The following is a 23,126-nucleotide window of genomic DNA, read 5'->3' on the forward strand; positions in this document are numbered from 1 at the left end:
GTTGGTATGCGTGGCTTGATGCATGCTACTCAACAGGGATGATTCTTACTCTGCTGCAAGATGCAATACCTAATTTCCACGATCACCGTATTCACTACGAGAGAAAATGTATCGTCTCAGGTCACCGCTTTGTTCGATGCCGTAGTCATACTTGGATGTAGCAAATAATCAACGAAGCAACCCACGCCATTCGTTGGCTGTGGAATTGTGAAAATTTTCATGTAGTTGGCTAACTAGTACGCGGTTCCTTACACAGATATAGGACCATACTTCGAGACCTATACATCTGTACACGTGTCACTCAGCAGCCCATTTCTATGGTACCCTGAGGATAGCAAGATTTCATGACGGACCATTACCCATAATCGCTTCAATGTATTCGTGCACGTGCGCGGCCGTGATGCAGCATATAGCATCGGGACAGCTTTGATACCGCCTCGGTGTACTTGAGTTCCACTGTAGGGACGTTTTCGTGCATCTCCCGCTTGAGCACGGACCGAGTCTTTCTACTTTGATCTCCAAGCTTAAAACCTAGGACCTTTGCAGGACCTCTCCGAACACATTGTCTATATCTGGCATCTACGCTTCTCTTCTCAGCAACAAATATCTTGCCCCATGAAGTGCGTCATGATTGGTTTCGTTCCTGCAGCATCATGGGCTGACACGGAGCAGTAGATTGGAATCAATCTTGGATTATCTTTCATGTCAAGGTAAGCATGTAAAGGGTCTACACCGACTCCGCCATTAATAAAACTTACACTAGATCCCGTTGTGCACACCTTACAGTCGATGTTTTTCCTGTGCACGTGCGGGGCTCCAATATGTAACGCGCATGTTTTCAATCGCTGAAACATCATCTGACAGGTTTGGTGTCTGTAGCCCTCCCTTGGCGAGGTCAACCGACAGAGTCGATGTCAGTCCAGTATGGTTCATGTCCTTGATGCGAGCATAAGCCAGATGCGCCCACTCAAACAGTCCACCAGATTCGTGCGCGTCGGAACTCTTCACCCCAGGTTCCCAGTCTCGGGGTGCTCTGAGTCACGGTTCGCTGCTAATGTAACGCAGAATGTCATCATCCGTCAACGAACGCAGTGAAGAGACTTATGTGTGACATGATTGACATGATTGAATGCATCGCAAATATCTGGTAAGGGTCGCGATGTCACTAAGAAGCGTAAGCTCTACCGCCACAGCTTACTCGACACCCGAGCATGGGCTCTCGCCATTAATTGTCTTGACGGATAGTTCTATGCAATTGTAATGCGTGACATGATCGATTGATCGACCGCGGACTATTCTAATTTCTAAAATTTTACTTACCATGGTACTTTCAAGTTCAAGAGCCCTGGCGATAGCTTCAAAGTACTACGATGTCCACTAGGGTTGCAATATTACCTCTGTTATAATGTCTAAAACATGAGTCTGAAGCGCGGGCAGGAACAGCCGTTCATGATCTTTCTGGGGAGCATGTACCATCATAGCACGCTGGCTTACCTGAGTTCTCTTAATCAGTACATATACCGTCGCTGACACTGAAACATAAGCTTTCAGTATTCACCTTTTGGTGTAGCGGTTATGCGCGGGCGTCCCGGGGCTGACCATGTTACAGCATCCCGACTGACAAGCAGTTGTCTAGTACGACTATGCCACCACGTCATGTTGTGCAGCGCATTTGCAGCAACGTCACCCACTCTTGAGCGCGGAGCGCTCTAAGCTTGGGCGTTGATCGCATGTGCCTCTTTATTTTCACTAAATGCATATCACACTGGCACAGTGGCACTAGTTGATTTTCATTTGATATCGTCACACCAACGTTGCACTGCTTGTTTCAAATCAGCTATTTGCGCTTGCCCCTTCAGGTCTACCATGTGCGCGTTACCTCAGCATAGCGTTCATACCAGAGATACTAGTGCGATTTCGAACGCTAGAACCGCATTAATCGGACTGAAGTGTCGCGATTCACAGCTTGATACCGTAAGTACACTAGTAATAGTGGGTCTAAACGTAGAGCCTGCTGCGCAGCCTGTTGCTCACGGTGACCTTAGTAGACAGCTGGATGTCGTATAAGTTGCGATGATCTGGCCAGCGGCATCATCACATTCCTTTGTTCTTATCAGCAAATCCCCCACTAGCCTGAGAAGAGACGCAAAATGAAGTACAACAAAGGCTTCACGGCCATGGTTGCCGCCAGCCTGGTTCGAGTCTCGCTTGCTCAGACATGGTACGTATGATTTTGATTATGCGCCCTGCTTATTTATTCCTCAATATTTCTAGGTGCGGAAAGAACTATATGGCAAATCAGTCTGTGGTGCCCCCTGGCGGACAGTTTATCTTGCCCACACGAAGTGCTGAACCGCTTCTGTCGTTCCGATGTGCCCCTGTCTTCCGTCCATACCTCGAGGAGGATGCGAAAAGTGCAGCATTTATAGTCGACACACCAATAGTTTATGATTGGATCGCCGGTGCTGAGCCCATCTCACTTCCTTCTAATTCGGGCTCTTCTGGCGGATCCACTGGCCTAGGAAGCCTCAGTATCACTATCAGCGTTGGCTCCATCCACACCACCGCAAACGTTCCTCTGAACGCTACCGGTATTCAAATTCCCGTAGATATCAGCACACTTAACGCTCAGAAGACCGCATACAATGTCACCTGTTCTGCTACATATTCCACTCCTTCGTCTTCAGGGTCCCAGCCTGCAAACGGGCAGATATTCGATGCTAGCTCATCCCTTTTATATCTTCCTGACACAAATGCTTCTGTCACGAAGACTGACTTGCGCACTGGTGCACTCTGGGTACGGCCTGCAAGTGGCAATGGTGGAGCATTTGCGCCATTCGTGCCTCAAGGATTCTACATAAATTTCGACCAGTATCTGGCGACAAATTTATCTATGATCGACCAGCTCAAAGATGATGGGTTCGTTCTTCATTGCCACCACTTCTTAAGCAATCATTCAATTGTTTATCCAGGTTCAACACTGTATGATTCTCGATGATCTAATATGTCCCATGCTGATCGTCGACTCCATAGCTTCACCCGATTCCTCCTTATGATAACCTCACTATTTTTCAACAAGTTATCGAGAGGACCGTCAGTCTCGGCATGTACATTGTTTATGATATGCGATCGTATGTCAGACTTTATCACCTCATCTCATGACCACTGATATCTTTCCATTCAGGAACTACCAAAACTTGAGTACCGTCGCCCAACAAGTGAACACCTACGCCTCGATTCCCAACCTATTGAACTGGGAGACCGCACACGAGCCCGATGGCAACTCTGATCCCCAAAATGCGGCGCAGGCAACGTATGACTTAATTTACCAAATTGATGGATATCATCCTGTCTCTATCGTTCTGAATTGCCAAGACTACAACTTCTCGCCTTATATCAAGGGAGCTGATATCGTTCTGCAGGTGAGCCAATCACAGTATTTTTATCCCTTACGCTGCTAACCCTGGTGTAGGATGCTTATCCTATTGGTATCAATGCGACATGGTCTCCTGTGTGGAATACAGAGTGTACCCCGGACTTCGGTCACTGTGGTTGCGACAACTGCCAAGGGCAGATGTGGGATGTTAAGGCCCGCGTCCAGACCTTCAAAGACAGACTCAACATCTTAGGCTTTGACCGCACCAAGTCTGTGTGGACCACACCCCAGGCTTTCGGTAGCGCCGCGTAAGTCACCTTGAGTAGCCAACACGAGCTCTGTCTTGACCCTCATTACAGGTACTGGAACACGACACCCACTGGCATCCAATGGGCTGCTATGGGATTCACTTCCTTCAGCCATGGTGCTATAGGTAAGTTCATGCTGATGCCGCGCATATGAATAAAACTAAGTTCCATCGCCTAGGTTCCAAGTCTTACCAATACCCGACCACAACTAACAATGAAACGTCGATCGAGGGGACGGCAACTGCCCTCACTGTTCTCATCCAAAAATACGTTCAACCCTTCTTGGTCGACCCGAACGCTACATCTACCAACTACAACTACCAGGGCGTGGATGCTGGTGTCTGGTACAATGGCACTTCATACTTACTTGTCGTTGTCAACATGAACAGCACGCAGGTTTACGCACCCTACCAAGATATAGGATTGGGCTGGATCACCAACGCGACAAAACAGGTACAACGCGTAGTTTCTATCTACGAGATCCCCACTGCCTCTGGCAATCTTACCGGTATAACGTTCGAACCTGGAGGAATTGGTCTTCATATTGCGACGCCCTGAAAGTTATAGATTGAGGATCATAGGTTGAGGACTCGTACATAAAAAGATACTGACTGTCATACCCTCGACTACTGGAGACATGGAAGCTGGAAATCGATGATCTCAACAACATTAATATTTTCGGTCAAGGTTCGACATGTACATAGCTACTGCGACAGCAATTACATAGCAAAGAATAGCGAGTAATAATAGATACAAATGGATTATTTGCTTGACTTGTAGTAATTTAACATACGATGCTCAGCCGATTTTCATCTTCTTTGAGGGCTGAGGTGTCCCTTTCTCACCATCCTTGCGTTTCTTGGTCCCTGTACTCGCCTTGGCTCCACCAAACAGTTCTTTGACCCGGTCACGTAAGGCCACCGCGATATACCCGACCTCAGAGTCCGCGCCATTGAAGGTGATAGCGTTTTGGATCATAAGGTTGATGTCTGCCTCAAATGCATCGGTCGAGTCGTACTTATCAGTGTCCAACTTCTGGCGGATCGTTTTCAAGTCCCTTGCATCCCTCTTTGGTATGACGTCAAAATACGTCGGGATGCCCAACAGGACAGGATCGACAGGATCTCGGAACACCCAAGAGCTGCGGTAAAGTTAGTGTATTTGAACCACCATAGATGGAGTAAAAACTTACACGTCCTCCTTCACTAATTGAGTCATCAGCGTTTGTAAGCTCCTCTTCTCCGTCCATGAAAGCTTCCTCTCTATCACCTTCGCCCATTCTTTCTTGAAGACTTTCTCCACCACATCCGCGCAGTTGACAGGGTAGGTAGTGGGTGGGTTAAATTTTCGGCAGTTGCTTAACACCAACTCGACATCTTTTTGGAAGTCCTCCATGGTTGAGTACTTGCCCTCGTTCAAACGCTGGGTCATAGTACCAAAGTCCATTGGGTGTTTGATCTCCTCGTAGTATCTATACCGATATCAGTGTGAGTTGTGATAGTGCAAGATGTCACAAACGTGGGACATCCATCTCTCTCAGGGTCTACAGGCTGAGCGAATATAACGCTCTCTGGCACCCTAAGAATAACCTTCAAAATTTCTCGACACTTCTTCTCATTGAGTGGAGCTGACGCCTGCATCTTGCGAGGCTTTGATGGCGTTGGGGTAATGCTAGGTACAACTTCTCTCTCTTTGCCTTTGGTGGAGGTGCGCAGAGGCTCAGAGGCAGATTCTGAATCACGAAGATTTGCAGCTTTCTCTTTCTTCGGTTTGCCAAGAGACACTTTAGGAGCAGGCGCAGGCGCAGGCGTAACGGACGGCTCCGCAGCTGGAGTGCCAGAGCTCAAAGGGGGAGCGCCAGGCTTTTCCTTCCTAGAGAGGGACGGTGCTAACATCAGTATCTCGCCACCATTGTCGTCAGCACTCGTCTTTCTGCGTTTTCCAGGTGGTCCACTGCCCGAAGGTCTTGCAGGGGGAGGTGATTCCCGAACGGGATCCTTGGTTTTCCGAGTGCGCTTCTCCTCGTCTTTCTCTCGCTCAATAGCGATTACTTCTTGCAACAGGTCATGCGATCCATCATCAACGTAAGGCGGAGGTGCCTCGTCAACGACTTTGGGCTTGCGAGATTGTTTGGGTTTCTGTAAAGCCTTGGGCTCTGCCGCCTTCTTCGAGGGCTCTGGCTGCGGTGCCTTGACTTGTGGACCACCAACCTTGAGTTTGATAATCGGACGTGCTGGAGCCTCCGATTCTGCTTGCGGAGGTGGCGGAGGTGAGACCGCAGGAGGTATTGACACAACAGTTCCAGGTTTCTTCACTATGATAGTAGGCAAGTTGTCAGGCGCAGGTTCTGCATTCTTGATAGCAGCTTCGAGAGTCTTCTGAATGCGGTTCCAAACTGGGAAAAGGTAAAAAAAACCCGGTGATTCTGTGCCATTGGACTCACGTTTTTCAAAGAACGTCTCCAAGAAAATCGCTTCAGTGTGGGCGTACGTTCCGGAAGGGTTGTACTGCTTCGCATTTGCTATCATGAGACGAAATTCTGCCTCAAAGGCAAAACGGTCCTTGTACATGCCCGCCTCAACTTTGGCGCCCATGGTGCTGAGGTCCATAGGATTCTTGATGACCTCGTAATAGCTATATTACTAGGTCAAACAAGTCAAAGATTATTATGAAGACACAAACTTTGGAGCATGGTCTCGAACAGGATCCACTGGTTGCATGAAAAGCACTGCGCTCTTATGCATCTTGAGTTTCTTGAGTGCGTTACGGCTTGCACGCAAATCATTCAAGCTCATTCCAGACGACTGTGCCTTCGGAATGTGAGGGGGCCTAACACCATTCATAGGCTTTGGCTTGGGTTTGCCTTTGGCTTTCGCAGGAACTGGAGGCGGAGCCATGGAGCTAGTGAGAACTGGAGGCGTTGGAAGAGCGGGTGCAGTGGCAGATGAACTAGAGCTTCGGGCTTGAGCACCACCAGGCATGATTTTGAGCTTAGGGGCAGCAGATACAACAGCAGGCACCCGAGCAGGTGGTCCCCCGGACTTGAGAGGTCGCGAGGCCTTTGGCAGCACTTTCACCGCCGGAAGCGAGGGCGGGGTTTCAGTCACAGGGGTAGGAGGCAGATGAATAGTAACCTTCGGTGGAGTCTCTTCAACTCCCCGAAGAACGATGTCAGCCAGTTTGATGATACCCCAGCGAACTTCCTGGTCAATATCCGGTGCGCTTGAGACCGGTTGTTATTGTGAACGAACAGTCGCACAAAATCATATCGGACAACTTACAGAGCAATAGACATCAGGAACTCCCGTAACACCTCATTTTTGCCGATTTCTCTGTCTTTCCTGAGAACCTTGATCATCATGTCGACCTCGCTCTTCTTCGCTTCTTTTGATTTCTCTGGCAGAGAGCCATCTTCCTCGATAAGCAGCGACTCTGTATCCTTGATGGAGTTCTTCATCTCCCCCATGGACACCAAGAGAGCTAAGCTTTGGCATGCACTACGGGCCACATGTCTCCGGACCACGCGAGATGGGTCGTTTGCCATGACGGCCAATACGTAGCGCATGATGGCGGGCGTGTACCACTTGGACATGAAAAGGCCATCAAAGGCAGCGAGACGAACTTGGGTATAATTGCCTTCACTGGGAGACAATCAGATGAAGTAGAATATCGACCATTATAACATACCGGGTAAGAGGGAAGAAGACCCGGAGATCGTTCGGGATGAGGTTTGCGGTAGTAAGAATCAAGTAGAACTGAGGTCAAATTAAAGTCTTTAACGAGGGATACACTCTGATGGAGGAAGCTACTCACTTCCAATACGGCAGTGGTGACTACATTCTTCGGTGATGGGATGAGTCTGTCCATGCTCCGATACCTGCTGACCTCGTCAATCGCCTGCTTCATCAAGTTAGCATCCTCGGTAGTGTGCTCCGACCGAACTTCTTCGCGAAGGAGCTCGCCACGTTCCGGAGGAGCAATCGAGACAGTTGCACAAGCGACAGCTGAAATCATAGTGCATATGTAGAACGCGTCCGAGTACTAAAGAGCGTTGAAATCAGTGACTATTTGTGACGATATCATACTAACCGGATTCGCTGTGTTGTCGTTGTAACGAAGCTGGTCGACAAGGAACTGACGAACTACTGAAGGTGTCTTGCCATTCTCAAAGCGCACTTGAGATATTGCGTGAACGAGACTCTGAATATTCATGAGTTGTGAGATAGAGGTAGCGCCCTGAAAACATACCTTTCGAACAAAGTATTCCGCCAGGTCAGAGAAGTCATTAGGCTTTGGGACGTAAGTATGAGCGAATAAATCTTGGTTGGGATCTTCCGGGTCGTAACAGTAGCGAAGGAACAACTTGAATAGATGAAATAGTCCCAAGAAATCAAGTTTCCGAATAGCACACTGATGTTTTCACGTCAGGAACAACTTGAAAAGTTAACAAATCTAAAAACACTGACGTGTACTAGAGCCATCGCAGCCTCACACCGTATGCGATAATAGTAATTGGAGACGAGTACGGTCTTGGTGAATGTACTCGAAACGATGGCGGTGGATTGCTTTGCGAGAGCATTAACAGCCTATGGAAGTTCAAGTCAGGAAGATGAATTGTCGACAAATAACTTACTTCTAGTTGCGCAACGACGTCGCGATCTCGCTGCAACTGCGACACCCACATGAAGTCGGGCTGTTCAAAAGCGATAGCGGCGATCCATTCAAAATCGGCGTCCATGCGAATCCACTCGTACGTTGCACCCGACATCACCTGCTCATCTTCCTCTGTCCAGTCAGCCACCTTCCAGTTTTCTCGCTCCTTTTCCTTTTCCCAGATCTCAAGTCCAAAACCCATGTCAATTAGACCCATGGCTTCAGCAGCTTCTGCATCGCCTTCCGCTGCAGCCTGAGCAGCCGCTTGTCGTGCCAAGTATCTCTTGGTATTTCGTCGGATACGTTTGTACTTCGTGTTGAAAGGGACTTCAAAGCGTTTGAAGGACGAACGAATGTCTAAAACGTGCTCATATGGAGTGCCATCTGCTTCATGGATCCGAACAGTCATTTGGCCCTTTAGAAGCTGGTGAGGGGGGCTTTATGAGGATGCTGCTGCTCGTAAACGCACCTCAAAAAATGGTACAGGCTTATGCAAGAGTTTCGACACCTCGTTGTGCTCGAGCGCCTTATATGCTGGCGAATCTTGTCGCATCGTGATCTCGACTGCCATCTTCTTCCTGTTGAAAGAAGCAGAGAACCCGAACGCTGGACAACCACTACCGTAGATCCACTGCTCAGCGAATGACCGAAGATCAATTCCGCTAACCTTCCTGCATGTACGTAAGAATGAGTGTGTCGAAAGAGCATTATTTTGCAACTCTCCGCTCATTGCTGACAAGAAAATCTTTGGCAGAACACGAGGAAGACCGAGCGAGGTACCAGACTTGCCAAGACGTCGATCCAAAATGTGCAGCACGAGAGGCGCCTTCAAGTTGACAAAGGGTAACGTCATGGAGTCTGGGGGATCATTATGCTGTGGTTGGCAGATGGGCGGCATCGATCCGTTGTCCCACTCGACGACTCGTTGCATGTCCCGCTTGAGCCTGTATCGATACTCGTTATTTCCCAGGAGCTTGCGGACGAACAGGCCGGTGATATACAGCGCAAGACCATTTACGAGCCAAGTATCTGACCATGTCTTTTGTTGGATGTTGATTCCCATCCACTGACAGGCCAGGGCGTGACTAAGTGCTTGCCGGGTTTCAAGCACCTGCTCAATCGAGTCCTCGCCATGAAGAAGGTCCACAGTGATTATCGATAGCGTCGAGCTGTCGAAACGCTGAACAGGCATCTCGTCCACCGCTACCACTTTGTATGACCCAAATGGGTAGGAACCGAACTCTGTACTGTAGAAGTTCATCGCCGAACGCAGGGATGAAATCGACGAATGGAGCATAGCTTCGTGACCAGGCAAGCAAAACGCATGCATTAGAGGCTGTGAAATGCCAGACGTATCCTCTGATGTGAGCTCTGTCGGGATGGGATGCACATGGAATGGTCCAGCAGCAAAAGCGACATGCTGTACGGACGTCAACACTGCTTGAGAGAACAAAAAGATGGTTTTATTCGAGTTATTAGGATGTGCAACCTGTGTTGCCCTTGTTAGCTCGCGCAGTGGGAAATACGTGGATCACATGCCTGTTCCACGAGGTCGCCACTGCAGACAACTACCGTCGGAATAGACTCCTGCGACTCTTCAAAATCACCATTCTCTCCGCGGTGGCCAGGATCAAGCTCTTCGAGATAGCGAGGAACGACAAATTCGAACTCCCAAGTGCACTTCTCCCACAGACTGTCGACGCATGGAACCCAACATCTTGCAGCGTCGGGGGATGATGGCATCGTATATGCGTGCGGTACGCGCTAAAAGACATCAGAACTTCTTAATCATGAACACAGAAGTTACTTACATATGGGTAGGAGTCGGTGGGCAGCACGAACTGGATCCCATCCACGGGATTTCTCAGACTAAAATCAATGTGGACCACAATGGGCATAAATTCGGGACTGGGTGCAGGGGTATGGGAAGAGGGGCTAGGGGTATGAGGCTCAGGCGTAGCAGCTTATACGGTAAAAATTTGAATGCATGGCACATAATCCTCGGAGACCGAAATTTACCTTCACTGAGATGACCATTCACAAGCGAGTGATTTGCATGACCAGTTTGTCGAAGCGAGACTTCCTTCGGAATTGCGATCGACAGTTCACCCTCATCGCCTTCGGCCAGTGCAGAATATATTTTCCGCTTCAACTCTGGATAAGTGTGACAATCCTGAGGATTTGAGATACTGATCTGGGCGAGCGGATCATGGTGAACAAAATCTGCTGGGTGTGACGCGACAGAAACAGAGTGAATCGCTGCAGAAAACACGTCAAACAAGGTATCTGAAATTCAAGCGCAGCACATACTACATTGCCTGGAGTGCAGATGAATAGTTCTAAGGTTGGAATTAGTTGGAATGAGGGTGATTTCTGTGTAACCCTGTTGGAGAATGTTGTTGTATGAGCGCCTGCCAGAGTGGCCTATAGTGCAACGTACCCAGAGAGAACCGGAGAAATCAACCTCTAGAACAACTTTCTGATGACTAGTATATACATAAAAAGGTGTCAGTACTGTTGAAACGCGGGATAGAACGAAAACACGTATATAGAGAAGCCACGACGACTGTGCTCGCGTTGCATGATTAACCGCCAGTCGAACAAAGAGGAATAACCAGAATTCCTGCGCTCGTATTAGAAAAATCTTGCGTAGGCTGCACAAAGATGAATCTAAGAAATGAAGGCGTAAAGGACTTCGAAGGTGAAGACCGCTTGTTCGAGGTCTTCCAAACTTCACGGGTGGGATTGGTGACGGCGTAGGAACAACCGACACGATTACGTAATTCCAGTCGCGACTGGGTGGCTGTGTATAATTCCAGGCTACCGTCTGCCTTGAGGATTGATAAGTGAATCTCACATTCATCACCTTTTATACCATTCAGAACTGATCACAAGAAAAAGGACATTGTATTTTGGTGCACTATGCCCAAAAAATCCATCTTTAGACAACCAGGAGCACAGCACTTCCAACTTGTGCACCGATCTCAGCGAGATCCCCTTATTCATGATCCTGACGCAAGTCAGCACGTCCTGAAGGCATTTGTACGAGGGAATGACAAAAAGGTGCGCATAATACGCGATACGTATTTTTTTTGCCTCTACTCATTTAATTCCCGCTCCTAGGGAAAGACTCGGGCCGATCTCGAGTCACTCCTTTCTCCCAATGATGTTGCCCATGATGCTCACGCTCATGTCGGTGAAGCCTCATTATATGGTATCTATTTCGACGACACAGAATATGACTACATGCAGCATCTACGTACGGCTGGTGCAGAGGAAGAGGGTGTAGAAAGTATACTCATCGAGGCACCTACTACATCTCAAAAATCGAAAGGTAAAGGAAAATCAAAGGATCCGATCTCCTTGCGCGATCTGCCACCAGAGGCGCTACCATCCGCATCTGAGATCCCCAGGAACTATGAGTCACAGGAAGCCGTTCCCTCATCAATCGCAGGTTTTCAGCCGGACATGGACCCGCATCTCCGACAGGTTCTCGAAGCATTGGAGGATGATGCATTTGTAGATGATAATTTGGAGGATGACTTCTTTGGCGAGCTGGTAGCAGAGGGACAGCGAGATGAGGATGATGAATTTGACTACAAGTTCTGTGAGGACGGTGATACCCCGCAGGATGCCCCTTCCACAGAGGATCACGAAGACCCTGACAGCTGGGAAGCGCGCTTTGCCCAGTTCAAGAGAGAACAAAAGGATGCACCTCCGCCCAGCGACTCCGACGACGGACTGCACTCGGAAGGAGCGGACACCATCGGAACTCTACCAAAGCTACCTGTCATTGGTGGAAAGCGCAGGCGCAAAGGCACTTCCGACGCATCTGGGTACAGCATGAGCAGTTCGTCAATGTACCGCACAGAAACGCTAATGACATTAGATGAGCGCTTCGATCAGGTAATTGTAGTCAACTTTGCCAGGTCATCTTTTTTGATCACTTGCAGCTGATGGAGAAAGAGTATGGCTCTGGTGAAGGAGAAGAGGTCGAGGAAGAGAATGATGACCTTTCGTCTGAACTATCAGATGAAGCTCCTGAACTTGTTACCTCGCGAGAAGATTTCGAGGCCATGATGGACGACTTCATGGACAACTATGAGTTGCTTGGCAGAAAACTAAAGCCAGTGCTTCCGGGAGACTCAGGTACAGAGAAACTCAACACGCTGCGTCAAGCAATGGGTCAGGATGAGCGGGTACGGATAAGATCAGCAGATGATGATGACGAGGAGGAGCTAGACGACGACCGACTTTTTGCCGGATATAATGCCGCAGAGAAAGGGGATACATGGGATTGTGAAACGGTATTGAGTAAGTCGAATCGCTCCATGCAAATTCAACGCATCTGAAGCAGAATAGCGACGTATTCCAACCTCGAGAATCATCCCCGCGTAATCCGTGCGCGAGCATTGAAGCCGGTTCCGAAAATTACGCTTGATCCCAAGACCGGTCTTCCCACTTTAAACGGCGATCATCAAGCCCCAGAGTCGCGAAAAGGTCGTCATCCCTTACAACCCGTTGCAGAAGATGAAGAACATTCCCAAGAACCTTTAGGTAAATATTTGTATGAATACGGGAATAATGTTCTGCTAACACTTCACCGACCAGTGGCAAAGCAAACCATATCCCGCCCGCGCGACGAATCGAAGGAAGACAAAAAAGCTCGCAAACAAGCTGTCAAGGGCCGAACGTCAAGCACGTCGTGTAGAGAAAAAGGTGACACAAGAGCAGTTCTCCGCGGAAATGAAGCACCAAGCACAGGGCCTTGCAAACAAGGCTCAAAGCATTAGAACGAGAAAATTGTAATATACAGTTCGAGGTGTAACAAAATGATGTAATGTACAGGATTTAGATCATCGGGTATTTACTGGCACGGATGGTATGTGGTAAGGTTACAGTGGAGCGACATGATGCTTTTTGAATAAAAAGGACGTGATATGCTTCACCAGTCTGGCCAGAGTTCAACCAGACTGTTCAAACTATAAGGGTCTTCTTCCGGGATGTCTTTCTGCTTCATCCATCGATCAGGGACCTAGATGAAAGTGTCATTGAAACGCTGTGAAAACATCTTCGTGTCCACTCACTAGGGGTAAATATCTGTCCATGGCACTGAGGAATCGTTGTCTATACTGCTTGGGCGTAACGATGGTGGGTTCTCCTCTACCAGCACCACCAAGGAAGGTAGACTCCTTCACCCAGCTCTCGAGTTTCTTGTCCCAGGTGTAGGTGCGAATGTAGTCTATCAAGAAGTAAGTACATTGTTACAGGCAGATATAGGTTTACCACTTACCAACGATACCCACCACTAGTTCATTGGTATGAGCATCAACGCCGACGAGAAGTGAATAATCCATGACATTGATGTCTTCCAAAAACTTGGTGTCGTTATATAATGCTCCTCTTAGTATGCGCTTCGAATGTTCACGGAGATAAAATGGTGAGAGATGGGCAGCTGTGGAAGCAATGTTTAGTGACTTCGATGTCTCCAAGATAGCTTACACACTTTCGACGAGGTTTTCATCGAGCAGTACTTCATTTTCTCGTCCAGTGGATTGCACGTGTCGATTACGGGTCGATCCCTTAAGATCATAAATCTGAACAGATCGTCAGCAAAGAGTGTCTATGCCGCAAGTAAATGTCGCACCCGGGAAAATCGACGATCGTAAAAGAGGTTCTCCATCACAAAGAGGTTCATATGTGTCAGTTTGGCCTTGCTCGAACCCTTATCCCTTGACTTCTTGAACGTCAATTTGTAGCATCCAAACACCTTGGCGAGTAAGGTGGGACGCTGATAAAAGTCATTTAGAAAGCTTGGAGCCTAAACAAAAGAACAACCTACGTTGCCAGAGATCGCAGATGCCATGTATTCAAAGTACGCAGGGCCGAACGTCTCCATCGTCTGAAGCTCTGCCCTCGAGAGTTCTTTCGCAATGAAACGATCATCTGATGAAAGAGTTAGTAACGTCATGACTTGACAAGGAGATGAATTATAACCTCTTGTCTTCAAGAATGCCGAGCCAGACTTTCCTCCATTGGCATCCCACTTGACACACCTTGCCAACGACTCAACCATACTCTTCTCGCAGTTATGCGTCCTACGCAAAGCATCGAACTGCTCTGGATACAACACAGTACAACTGATGGTTAGACCACCACTTTCAAACGCTAGAATGGAGTCAGCACATTGCACATTAGGTCAAGTACAAGGACACTGACTAATCACCCAAGGCATTTTCGTCGACGCAGATTTGAGCTCCTCCGCAGGGTTGCCGGGTTCTGCAGTCTCGACGTTGACGACTCCCCACGTCGAGGAAGACTCCGCGACAGAATGGTCGTCGGGCATGAATGCTTCCCCTCCGTCAGTCAGCTTTGGCTCTCGCGCGGTGCGTTTCTCGGCCCGGGACTTGGCCAATATTTCTCGGTACTGGGAAGAGCTGCAAGCGATCAGTGATAAACAAGATGCCAAATGACAAATAACCTACTTCAACGCCAATGCGATAATAGACGTAGGCTCATCAGTCCTCACAACCATGGAAGAATCACGGAAAATGTGTTCCGGATCATTCAACGGATCTTCAGCCTCTGGATCTGATCTGCGCGGAGGGAACTGAGCCGAGAACAATCCCTGAGAGAGTCCCTGGAAAGCCTGCTTGAAGATCGAGTTCCTCCCAGGTTCATCAAGCGAAATCGGAGGCGGCGTTGGTGGGAGATTCATCGGGATCTCAGATTTCAGGAAAGGAGATGGCGGAAATGATGCCACTGGTCCGAGCTGGCGAGCTGGGGGTGGAAGCGGCGGTGTTGATGATGAAGGTACTGGGGAAGGCTCGTCTGCAGGTGCCGAATTTGATGTATCTGTAACATTCTGCACAGTGACGATAGGAAGCGTGACAGACTGTTCTGGCGATGAATCCATTGTGGTTTTATCCGTCGGCTTTCGTGCTTCATCTTCGTCACCGCCCTCATCGTCTGCTTCACTAGAACTATCAGAGCTCTCTGACTCATCCCGTATCGCATCCTTGATACTATCTAAAACCTCAACCGTAGCACGAGCAGAAGCCACTGGCCGCGCCTTACGACCCCTGATGACCGCATAACGTCTGTTTGCTCGTTCGGTATCCCGATTTATGCGCTCGAAATGTCGTGCAATATTAGAAACCTTGCTTCCGGCACCTTGAGGCGGCCGTCTGAATTGAGGCTTTGTGTTAGGTACGACTGAGGTAGGACGAGAGGGTGCTTTGTCTTTTTGGATGGCTCGGGTAGATGGCTTCCGTCGCAAGGTACGACCACCACCGGCAGCAAGCGGTTTGGACGTGTGCGGCGGCGATGACGTCGGATCACCATTGAGAGGTCTCGACCCACGTTTATCTGGCGAAGGCCGTCGAGATGCAATTGAAGACTCGATAGAAGACCCAACTGCTCCAGGTATACGTGAATTTTGAGCGCCCAAGGAGCGACGGTTGAGGTGCCTGGAGGCTACATTCACCGCATAGCTGGACTCGAAGTCGGACAGCGAGGGCTTTTGGACAAGCTCTCTGTGCCTGCGGATGGTAGACCTTTGAACCGGAGGCTGTGCAGGATATTCCTGTTCGCTTTCAGACACTGGAGGAAATGGAGCCAGAGCGGTCCTTGCAAGCTCTTCAACACCCTGCGGAGGGAGGTATTCTTGATACCGAGCTACCAGCTCTGCAACACTAGGTTGATTCTGTGGCCGTCGAGGTAGCCTTGATGCCCTTGTAACAACGCGTCCAACGCGAGTTTCACTTTGTTCCGCCTTGATAGCATGGTGAGCTAGGGAGCTTCAAAGAATATATGCACTTACTTGTGTTGTTGATGTTGCACCTTGGTCTGAGAGTGCCCCATCGTCTTTAGATGCACCGATGGTTGAATCACTGTCAGCATCCGATTTCCGTTCAGTAGCCACTTCAGGCTCAATGGCTGAAGGACGAGGTGCTTCGATATCGGAAGAGGCCGTCGCTGTCTTCTCTGCAACGGTTTCAAGCTCAGGCTCCGAAGTCTCTGACGCAGAGGAAATAAAGGAACCTCCAGTAACCCGTCTACGAGTCAACGCTCCCTCTTCCGCCTCCGAAATGGAAAAGGGCTGGTGAGGTTCACTAGGACTCGCAGGATCAGATTTCTTCGGCCACATCGCCCTCACAGACCCAAGGGCAGCAGATACCCTCCGCGTGTTCCTGTCCAGAGTCTGAATGCCCCTCGGCTTCGGGAGCTTGTCAAAGTCCTGCTGCCATGCTACAATCTTGTCCTGTCGGAAGGATCGAACTTGATTCAAAGCAAGCGTATCAGTCGGAGCCGACTCCTTATAGATGTTGTTGATCAACCGAGCAATCTCCTCTCTCTCATCTTCAGCGCGTGTAATGAGGTTGTTGATATCGGCGAGGAGTTTTGCGTCCTGCTCTTCATCACCAATCGCTGCATCAATGCTGATGAGCTTGAGATCATCGACAAGAGCAGTGTACCAGATGGTATTCCGGCGGTGTAGCCGTTCGTAATCTGCATTCTTGAGCTCCAGCTGTGACTCCGGACGGATGCAAATGCGCATAGCAGGGTAGACAACCTCATGGATGACAACAGGATCTGCCTGGAACCGCACCGTCATTCCCTTCGTTGCAAAGTACCGGATGTGGTGTTGGTAGATGTTGTGTTGGCAGCCGGCGCCTTGGACAAGCTGTACGTCCGCGGGGTAGAAGTGCAATTCCAAGAACTTTGCAAAGGAATACCGCTGCATCTCTTCGGAGATGGGAATGAATGGTGTTGCTGAGCCACACACCCGACAAGCGCTCCAAGTCGTGATGGTTTCCGGAGACGGGTAGAGATGCGGACCCCTAGCCTTGATCTGCCCATCCCACTGCTCGACAGCAACTGCAAGTCTGGTTTCGTTATGCACAAAGACCTTGCAATGTCTCGCAAGTGGCTGGTTGCATCCTTTCCCAGTGCAGATGGCTTTCGGGTCAAGGAACCGGACCAGCGTCTCGTTAACACTCTTCTCAATGAACTGACCCAGCGTGCAATCGTTCTCGCCATAGAACTTGATATACTTCAATCCAGGAGCGAAACAGGCACGATGAAGACCAAATTCTTCGATCGGGATGGTATATTCCCAAAGGCTAATGCATTGGTACTGGTCAATCACGAAATCATCAGCGTTCTTGCGGAGGTACCATTCCCAAATACGTCGTTGCTCTTCGTGGCGATGCTTCACCATGCCTAACTGGCTCTCCAGCGCAATGTCCGTAGCGGTCTTGAGGGGAATCAAATGATCCTTCTCGCCAGGATCGATAAGGCGGGGGGAATGGAAGAACGATGACCCCCCAAGGACATGCAATGTACTTGGCTGAGGCTCAAAGTAACCAGCGGGTTCCTCGCCGAGCTCAGACAAACCAGAAGTAGGTGTTTTCGGAAGATCAGGGAGTGGGAGTGCTTCGATTTGGGCTTTTACATCGTCCACATCTGGTTCGATTCTGGACACAGTGGCCGTTGCCTCACTTGCAGGGGTGGGGGTTCCTGAAGGAGCCTTGCTATCATTTTTAACAGGGCCTTTCTCCTCTCTTCGCACAATCTCGTCTTCCCAAGCGCGTTGTACATTAGTAAGCTCGTCATCCAACTCCTTCATCCGCCTAATAGGCTGAGGGGGAGGAAAGCGCAGAGTAGCAGAAACGGATATGAAGGTCTTGCTGTACGGCTCCAGTGACTGCTGGATTCGTTTCGAAAGACGAAGGCGCTCGGCATCAGCATCCGGAAGATCATCTTCAGCTTCTTTGATCTCCGCCTCCTCTGCCTTTTGCCGCTCCTTATCCTCTGGTGTCACAAGATGCACCAGGGACACCGATGCGGGCACAAGACCACCAGGGTTCGATACCGTGCCAAATCCCTCTGCATACCGCTTCGTAGCCCCGCCTGCCGGTACGGCCTCTGCACTCAAGCTAGGGAGCGTGATCACGGAGTCCTTCCACAGGTGGGTCTCCAGCTTCAAGTTCCTCACGACAAACATCAAGAATCTGGTCACTTTCTTCACCTTCTTGAGCATATCTACATCCCCTCCTCTCAGGATGATGGTGCACCCCAACTCACGGCTGCATCCCTCAAACCGCATATAGGTCTTCCGTTGCCCTGGGATCAGAGGGTGGTCGAAAGTCTGCACACGGAACCGCGCGCAATGACCTAATCGGGGCTCTAAAGCAAGCTTATCGATCGACGAAAAGACATCTCCCTGAGTCATCCGGGCCACAAATTGGATCGCGGTAGGCTTTACAGCGCGAGCGACGGCGATATTATGCTTCGCAAGCCCTTCGAGTGCAATCCTGCTCACGGACTTTTCCACCAACACCACATGCGGCCTGAGCGCTGCGATCCTGCTCGCCAAGTTTCCGAGATACTCCTTTTCCTGTCTAAGAATCTGGCCAAAGTGGACATATTGGCCCTCAACCCGATGAAACTCAAGTGGGAAGGTTACAAGCATGACACGGGGATTACGTTGCATACGTGACATTTGCTTGTGGGCAACGTTCTTGGTGATAACGGCACCATCAACGTATTCCGAATCACTCGGTGCGCCACCGGGTATCTTTTTGATCTTGACATATCGTCGAACATCCATGTCTTCACCTTGGTGGTATGGAAGGGCAGTGAAGGTAAGTTCTTTTGCGACGCGAAGGGCAAGCTTCAGCAGGGTTTCTTCCCATTCCTTGATGTTCGGGATCTGCTCGGTCGTGAGCATTTGCCGCAGCATGACGCGAAGGTGGAACATGGAAATTAGGTTAAGCTCTTGAGCATAACTAAGCTCGTGGCATGAGATCATGCAAGATGACTTATATTAAATTTTAACTCACGCAGTAGAGTCTCGCCTCGTGCGCCAACCTTCAATAGTAGGGAAGCTATCGAGCCGACTATGGGCTCGGCTCCTGATAAAGGGCGTAGCAACATCAAAATCACCAAAGCTGCTGAATCGGGAGCGCATGTTATTGTAATTTCCGGGACTGTCTGACCCGTGTTGGTCCGGAGAGCTCAAAGGAAATTGAATTGAGCTCATAGTGCCCTCGACATTGATTGGTACAGTGACTGGAAAGTCAACTGGGGTCTTTGACCGAGGAGCCACAGTAGCTTGTGCGGTATTTTTGCTGAAGTTGGATATTGCGGGAGGGTCCTTCTCGTCTTCTGAGAGGTTCCGTCGAAAGGGTGCTGTACTCTCGCGGACAGGCTCCCACTCGGCGAGGGAAGTAGACACGGAGTCATTGTCAGATATCAGTCTCTTTGTCTCAGCAATGGAATACAGATTAAACGGTTCGTCTGTCCTTCCGAACAGCTGGGACGCGGCGAATGGGGATTGCGGATGATGGCCGAGACTGAGCGTGAATGAATCGCTGCCAAACTGGTGGGCAGGGAATGGAGAGGCTGTAGAAGAGACGACAGAACGCCTGTCGTCGTCATCTTCGTCTTCAACCTTTGCAAGTTTCTCGAGACAGAGATTGCACACTCGAACCATGCCGTCATGACCGAACCTGGAACCCTTAATGATATTCGATGCACAACGCGAGCAGAATATTTGGCCTGCACTTGGATGAGCGGCAGGTCTAAATTTGAAAGTTAGAGTACACACCGCATATACGACAATGATGTTTGCGTCGCCATGTTGTGAATACGCTTTTGCAATCATAACACTCCCTTGCATTGGAGTCTTCCATCCAATAATCACGAGAGAGACCTACGACATGTGTTAGAAGCAGTTAAGAAAGGGTCTGTATATTTACCTTCACCACGAATACGACGTATAACTTTGGATACAGAGGCAGACCGATTTAATGAAGCAGTAGTGCGTATGCTACGCGCGTCATCCTGAATGGGAAAACCAGGGATAGCAGTACCAAAGAGACCACCGTCTGGAGTCTCGTATACAGGAGTATATTGGCCACCACGTGAAGGCGAGCGGTCTAATTCTGTACCAAAGGATGGTGGATCTGATACGACTGGCGTCAAGGATACGAGGGGTGGCGCAGTTCTGGATGGCACGACTGTCAATGATGACGGACGCTCAGGCGCAGAAGACCGAGAAGAGAAGGCGGATGCGTTTACGGAGGCCACGGATGGACGTTTCTGTTCGCCTGTGAGGGCTCCAAGAGTGCCATTGGGAGGGGGTGAGAGAGTGGAAGATGTCAAGGGCGCAGCGAAGCTATTCTTCATGCGTGAAAACAAAGAGGTCACAAGAGCATAGGATGAATAATCGTTTTCATCTTCTTCTGAGAAAGGATTGAAGGAAGTTAATGAGGCGACGTCGTCACCAAGTTTTGTGCTACTCCGGGACCTTGACGGAAGACCGGAATGGACGCTCTGTACTGGAGAATAGGTTAGTGGTGATTCCATCTAACAAGTCGGTTGTAGTTCGGGATCACAAAGTAGAATAGTGGAGCTGCCTACTACGCCTTTAGCCTCTCCACTATCGGATGAGCATAGTGCATAGACAAAGCAGTTGAAACTAAACGCAGTTGGTTGCCTTATTAGGTAATTCAATTACTAAATCCATCCTTGTGTGCTCTTATTCTCTTACCACCATCAAGTCAACGAAGTACGGACAACTCCCAAGTCATTATAGGGGATCACAGAGTACTTCCATTACCCCAAGGTTTGACCACTTCCGATATCGTGCACGCTGCGGCACGCGTCTACGACTGATAGCAAAAGACCCCCATATTTTAATGCGGCCCTGTCCCTGGTTAATATTAATATCATTGACCAACGCAATGTGACTGCCCTTCGAATCGAACGTTCAATAACCTTTTATGTCCCATGATAGAAGCTAGTGGAGGACGCTCTCACCTTCAGGGTCATTCACTTAAGTATAACTTTTCGTCGAGCCCCTCATTACGCGGTACATGATGTCCCTGGATGATCATTAAAGGGTAGATGTTCTTTGGAGCACCGCGGGTCCTCGCCTCTTCTTGCAGATACGATACACTCCAACCAACAGAACATCGACGGAGACCCTCAGCGCTACAGGGGGAACTTTATGTAAATGATGCCCCCGTAACTCACTTGAAAACAAATAAGTTGAAACAACTAACTACAGCTAGTACATACTGGCCGCAGTACTTGCGCTATTAGTAGCACCAATACAAAGTTCTTTTTCCTCATGGCACATCGCCAAGAACCACCGCCCGTCCAAGAGAACGATCCATCTGAGATCGATCCAATATGGACGTCAAGCCGTACTGCACGCCAGATTTACGCCTTGGGTGAAGTCGAAAAAGTAAGCCGTAACGCGCACCGCATGGAGGGCGCACCGCTCACAAGTATCCCCCACTACTAGGACATAACCCGTCTCCTATCCCTTGCAGCGTCATCCGTCTCGCTGCTCACTCTCCCCCAGACGGATGAGCCCGATGACAACCTCCCTCAGGGAGAAGAGCGCTCTGAGCAATTCGTTCTAGAAGTGAGCGAGTACTTTGAACGGCTAGACGTCAGTCGACTTCTCATCGCACATCTCAGAAATAATCTCAATTCAATTTCCGCAGTCAATTCAAGTGGCTATTCGCTCTTCATTGGCTCACATACGCCAGTCACGAATCGCACCATCCGCAATCACAGCTCCCCCTCTTGGATTTGTTCCCCCTTCACTTGGTGTCGGTCTTCCAAGAGCTACAGGGACCAGAGGCCTGCAAGAAGAGCGCACGGATCGAGATGCATGGGTAGGCATCCTCGACGCCCTCACACGCCTCAAGGAATCACAACAGCATGAACAACTACTAGTACACACTTCCCCACACCACGCAATGAATACATGAGTCCAACTAAACTATAACGAGCTGCTCGTCTATGCCGAGACCTTCGAATTCAAGTGTCTAATATAATGCAATCAAAAGTCAGGTTCATACCATCGCGTGATTTTCCAGGTTTACAGCCGAAACTTACACGCTCGCCTCCTCCAGTGCTTCCTCGGCATGCAGGAGCTCGACATCTTCCGCAAACTCAGGTTGGGACTTGACACGTAGCTTCCAAAAGACGCGCACATCAGGGGTAACGCAAGGCAAGGTTAGAAAACGACCGAAATACGCACGACGAGTTCTCGTAGATCTTGTACCGCCTTGCCTAGACGGTTATCAGAATCCTTGATCATCCTGTGTGACTCTTCCAATATCCTTTTCTGATCGGCGTATTGTCATAAACATGAGCTTCAGCTGGTGATGAATGTAAAATGAGTTTTGTCACGCACGGCACTTTTCACGTCCCACTCTTCAGCTTTATTGGCGATAAGCTTATCGAACGTCCGCTGTTGCTCTTCTGCTTCTTTTGCATACAGGATGTGTTCCTTCAAAAGCCTGAGAAATAGAGTTAGCGCTCTGTGACCTCAGAGTCGCGCTATTCTTGCCTTTTGGACACGCCAGACTTGATGTTCAGCTGGCGGTGAATGGCCGGCTTGTTTGACATAGTAGTGGGAGTAGTATAGTCTGACTAATTATAATGACGAGGAACTCAAAGGCCTTATCGTTGCATCCAGATCGACCTCATCGATAAGGCCATAGCTACCGCCGACCATCAAATTCAGAACTCAACCGCAGATCTGGACAGACAAGCAGCAGTCGATCGAATTCTTTCCTCATTCACACATCTTAACATCCTTTCAGAATTTCTGTTCAGAAAAGTGTAAACATCGATTCATTGCTTGAGATATAGTATGACAATTCTACATAAATGCAGTACAGCTCGCGCTCGCCGGTGCAAGGCAAGTACAACTAATACCTACAAGAAGCTTGACAGAGAATCGATAATGATAGCGCGTG

General features: G+C 49.3%; 6 protein-coding genes across 6 annotated transcripts; 3 read left to right on the forward strand and 3 right to left on the reverse strand.

Moving 5' to 3' along the window:
* Nucleotides 1–2,177: 2,177 nt before the first annotated feature.
* On the forward strand, nt 2,178–4,242 carry F5147DRAFT_742778 (uncharacterized protein; the record flags this gene model as incomplete). The annotated part of the gene is made up of 7 exons (XM_041439562.1): nt 2,178–2,221; nt 2,275–2,923; nt 3,034–3,131; nt 3,185–3,422; nt 3,473–3,684; nt 3,736–3,809; nt 3,863–4,242. The coding sequence occupies 7 exons, from the start codon at nt 2,178–2,180 to the stop codon at nt 4,240–4,242; spliced, it is 1,695 nt and encodes a 564-aa protein (XP_041298625.1).
* Nucleotides 4,243–4,359: 117 nt separating this feature from the next.
* Nucleotides 4,360–10,920, reverse strand: F5147DRAFT_604140 (uncharacterized protein; the record flags this gene model as incomplete). The annotated part of the gene is made up of 19 exons (XM_041432295.1): nt 4,360–4,825; nt 4,877–5,155; nt 5,203–6,079; nt 6,128–6,318; nt 6,367–6,906; nt 6,966–7,325; nt 7,372–7,439; nt 7,498–7,725; nt 7,774–7,884; nt 7,933–8,094; nt 8,151–8,270; nt 8,318–8,752; nt 8,807–9,826; nt 9,877–10,101; nt 10,149–10,300; nt 10,357–10,596; nt 10,648–10,720; nt 10,778–10,823; nt 10,880–10,920. The coding sequence occupies 19 exons, from the start codon at nt 10,918–10,920 to the stop codon at nt 4,483–4,485; spliced, it is 5,511 nt and encodes a 1,836-aa protein (XP_041298626.1). The 3' UTR covers nt 4,360–4,482.
* Nucleotides 10,921–11,259: 339 nt separating this feature from the next.
* F5147DRAFT_648496 (Low temperature viability protein-domain-containing protein) lies at nt 11,260–13,130 on the forward strand (the record flags this gene model as incomplete). The annotated part of the gene is made up of 5 exons (XM_041433282.1): nt 11,260–11,400; nt 11,461–12,243; nt 12,291–12,651; nt 12,700–12,894; nt 12,949–13,130. 5 exons carry the CDS (start codon nt 11,260–11,262, stop codon nt 13,128–13,130), a joined length of 1,662 nt encoding a protein of 553 aa, XP_041298627.1.
* Nucleotides 12,949–20,785, reverse strand: F5147DRAFT_257664 (uncharacterized protein). Its single transcript, XM_041428879.1, has 13 exons — nt 20,103–20,785; nt 19,952–20,056; nt 19,185–19,902; nt 16,160–19,130; nt 14,823–16,111; nt 14,557–14,774; nt 14,335–14,505; nt 14,180–14,283; nt 13,985–14,128; nt 13,844–13,934; nt 13,631–13,792; nt 13,425–13,579; nt 12,949–13,372 (listed from the first exon to the last, which is right to left on the reverse strand). Exons 1-13 carry the CDS (start codon nt 20,710–20,712, stop codon nt 13,283–13,285), a joined length of 6,828 nt encoding a protein of 2,275 aa, XP_041298628.1. The 5' UTR covers nt 20,713–20,785; the 3' UTR covers nt 12,949–13,282.
* A 359-nt stretch (nt 20,786–21,144) lies between these two features.
* Nucleotides 21,145–22,325, forward strand: F5147DRAFT_257689 (uncharacterized protein). Its single transcript, XM_041428880.1, has 3 exons — nt 21,145–21,595; nt 21,656–21,805; nt 21,861–22,325. Exons 1-3 carry the CDS (start codon nt 21,479–21,481, stop codon nt 22,128–22,130), a joined length of 537 nt encoding a protein of 178 aa, XP_041298629.1. The 5' UTR covers nt 21,145–21,478; the 3' UTR covers nt 22,131–22,325.
* Nucleotides 22,254–22,773, reverse strand: F5147DRAFT_648499 (tubulin binding cofactor A-domain-containing protein; the record flags this gene model as incomplete). Its single annotated transcript, XM_041433283.1, has 4 exons — nt 22,254–22,337; nt 22,403–22,489; nt 22,559–22,664; nt 22,724–22,773. The coding sequence occupies 4 exons, from the start codon at nt 22,771–22,773 to the stop codon at nt 22,254–22,256; spliced, it is 327 nt and encodes a 108-aa protein (XP_041298630.1).
* Between the last annotated feature and the right edge of the window lie 353 nt (nt 22,774–23,126).

This window comes from Suillus discolor, assembly GCF_016758755.1.
Source record: "Suillus discolor strain FC423 chromosome Unknown F5147scaffold_4, whole genome shotgun sequence".
Classification (NCBI taxonomy): domain Eukaryota; kingdom Fungi; phylum Basidiomycota; class Agaricomycetes; order Boletales; family Suillaceae; genus Suillus; species Suillus discolor.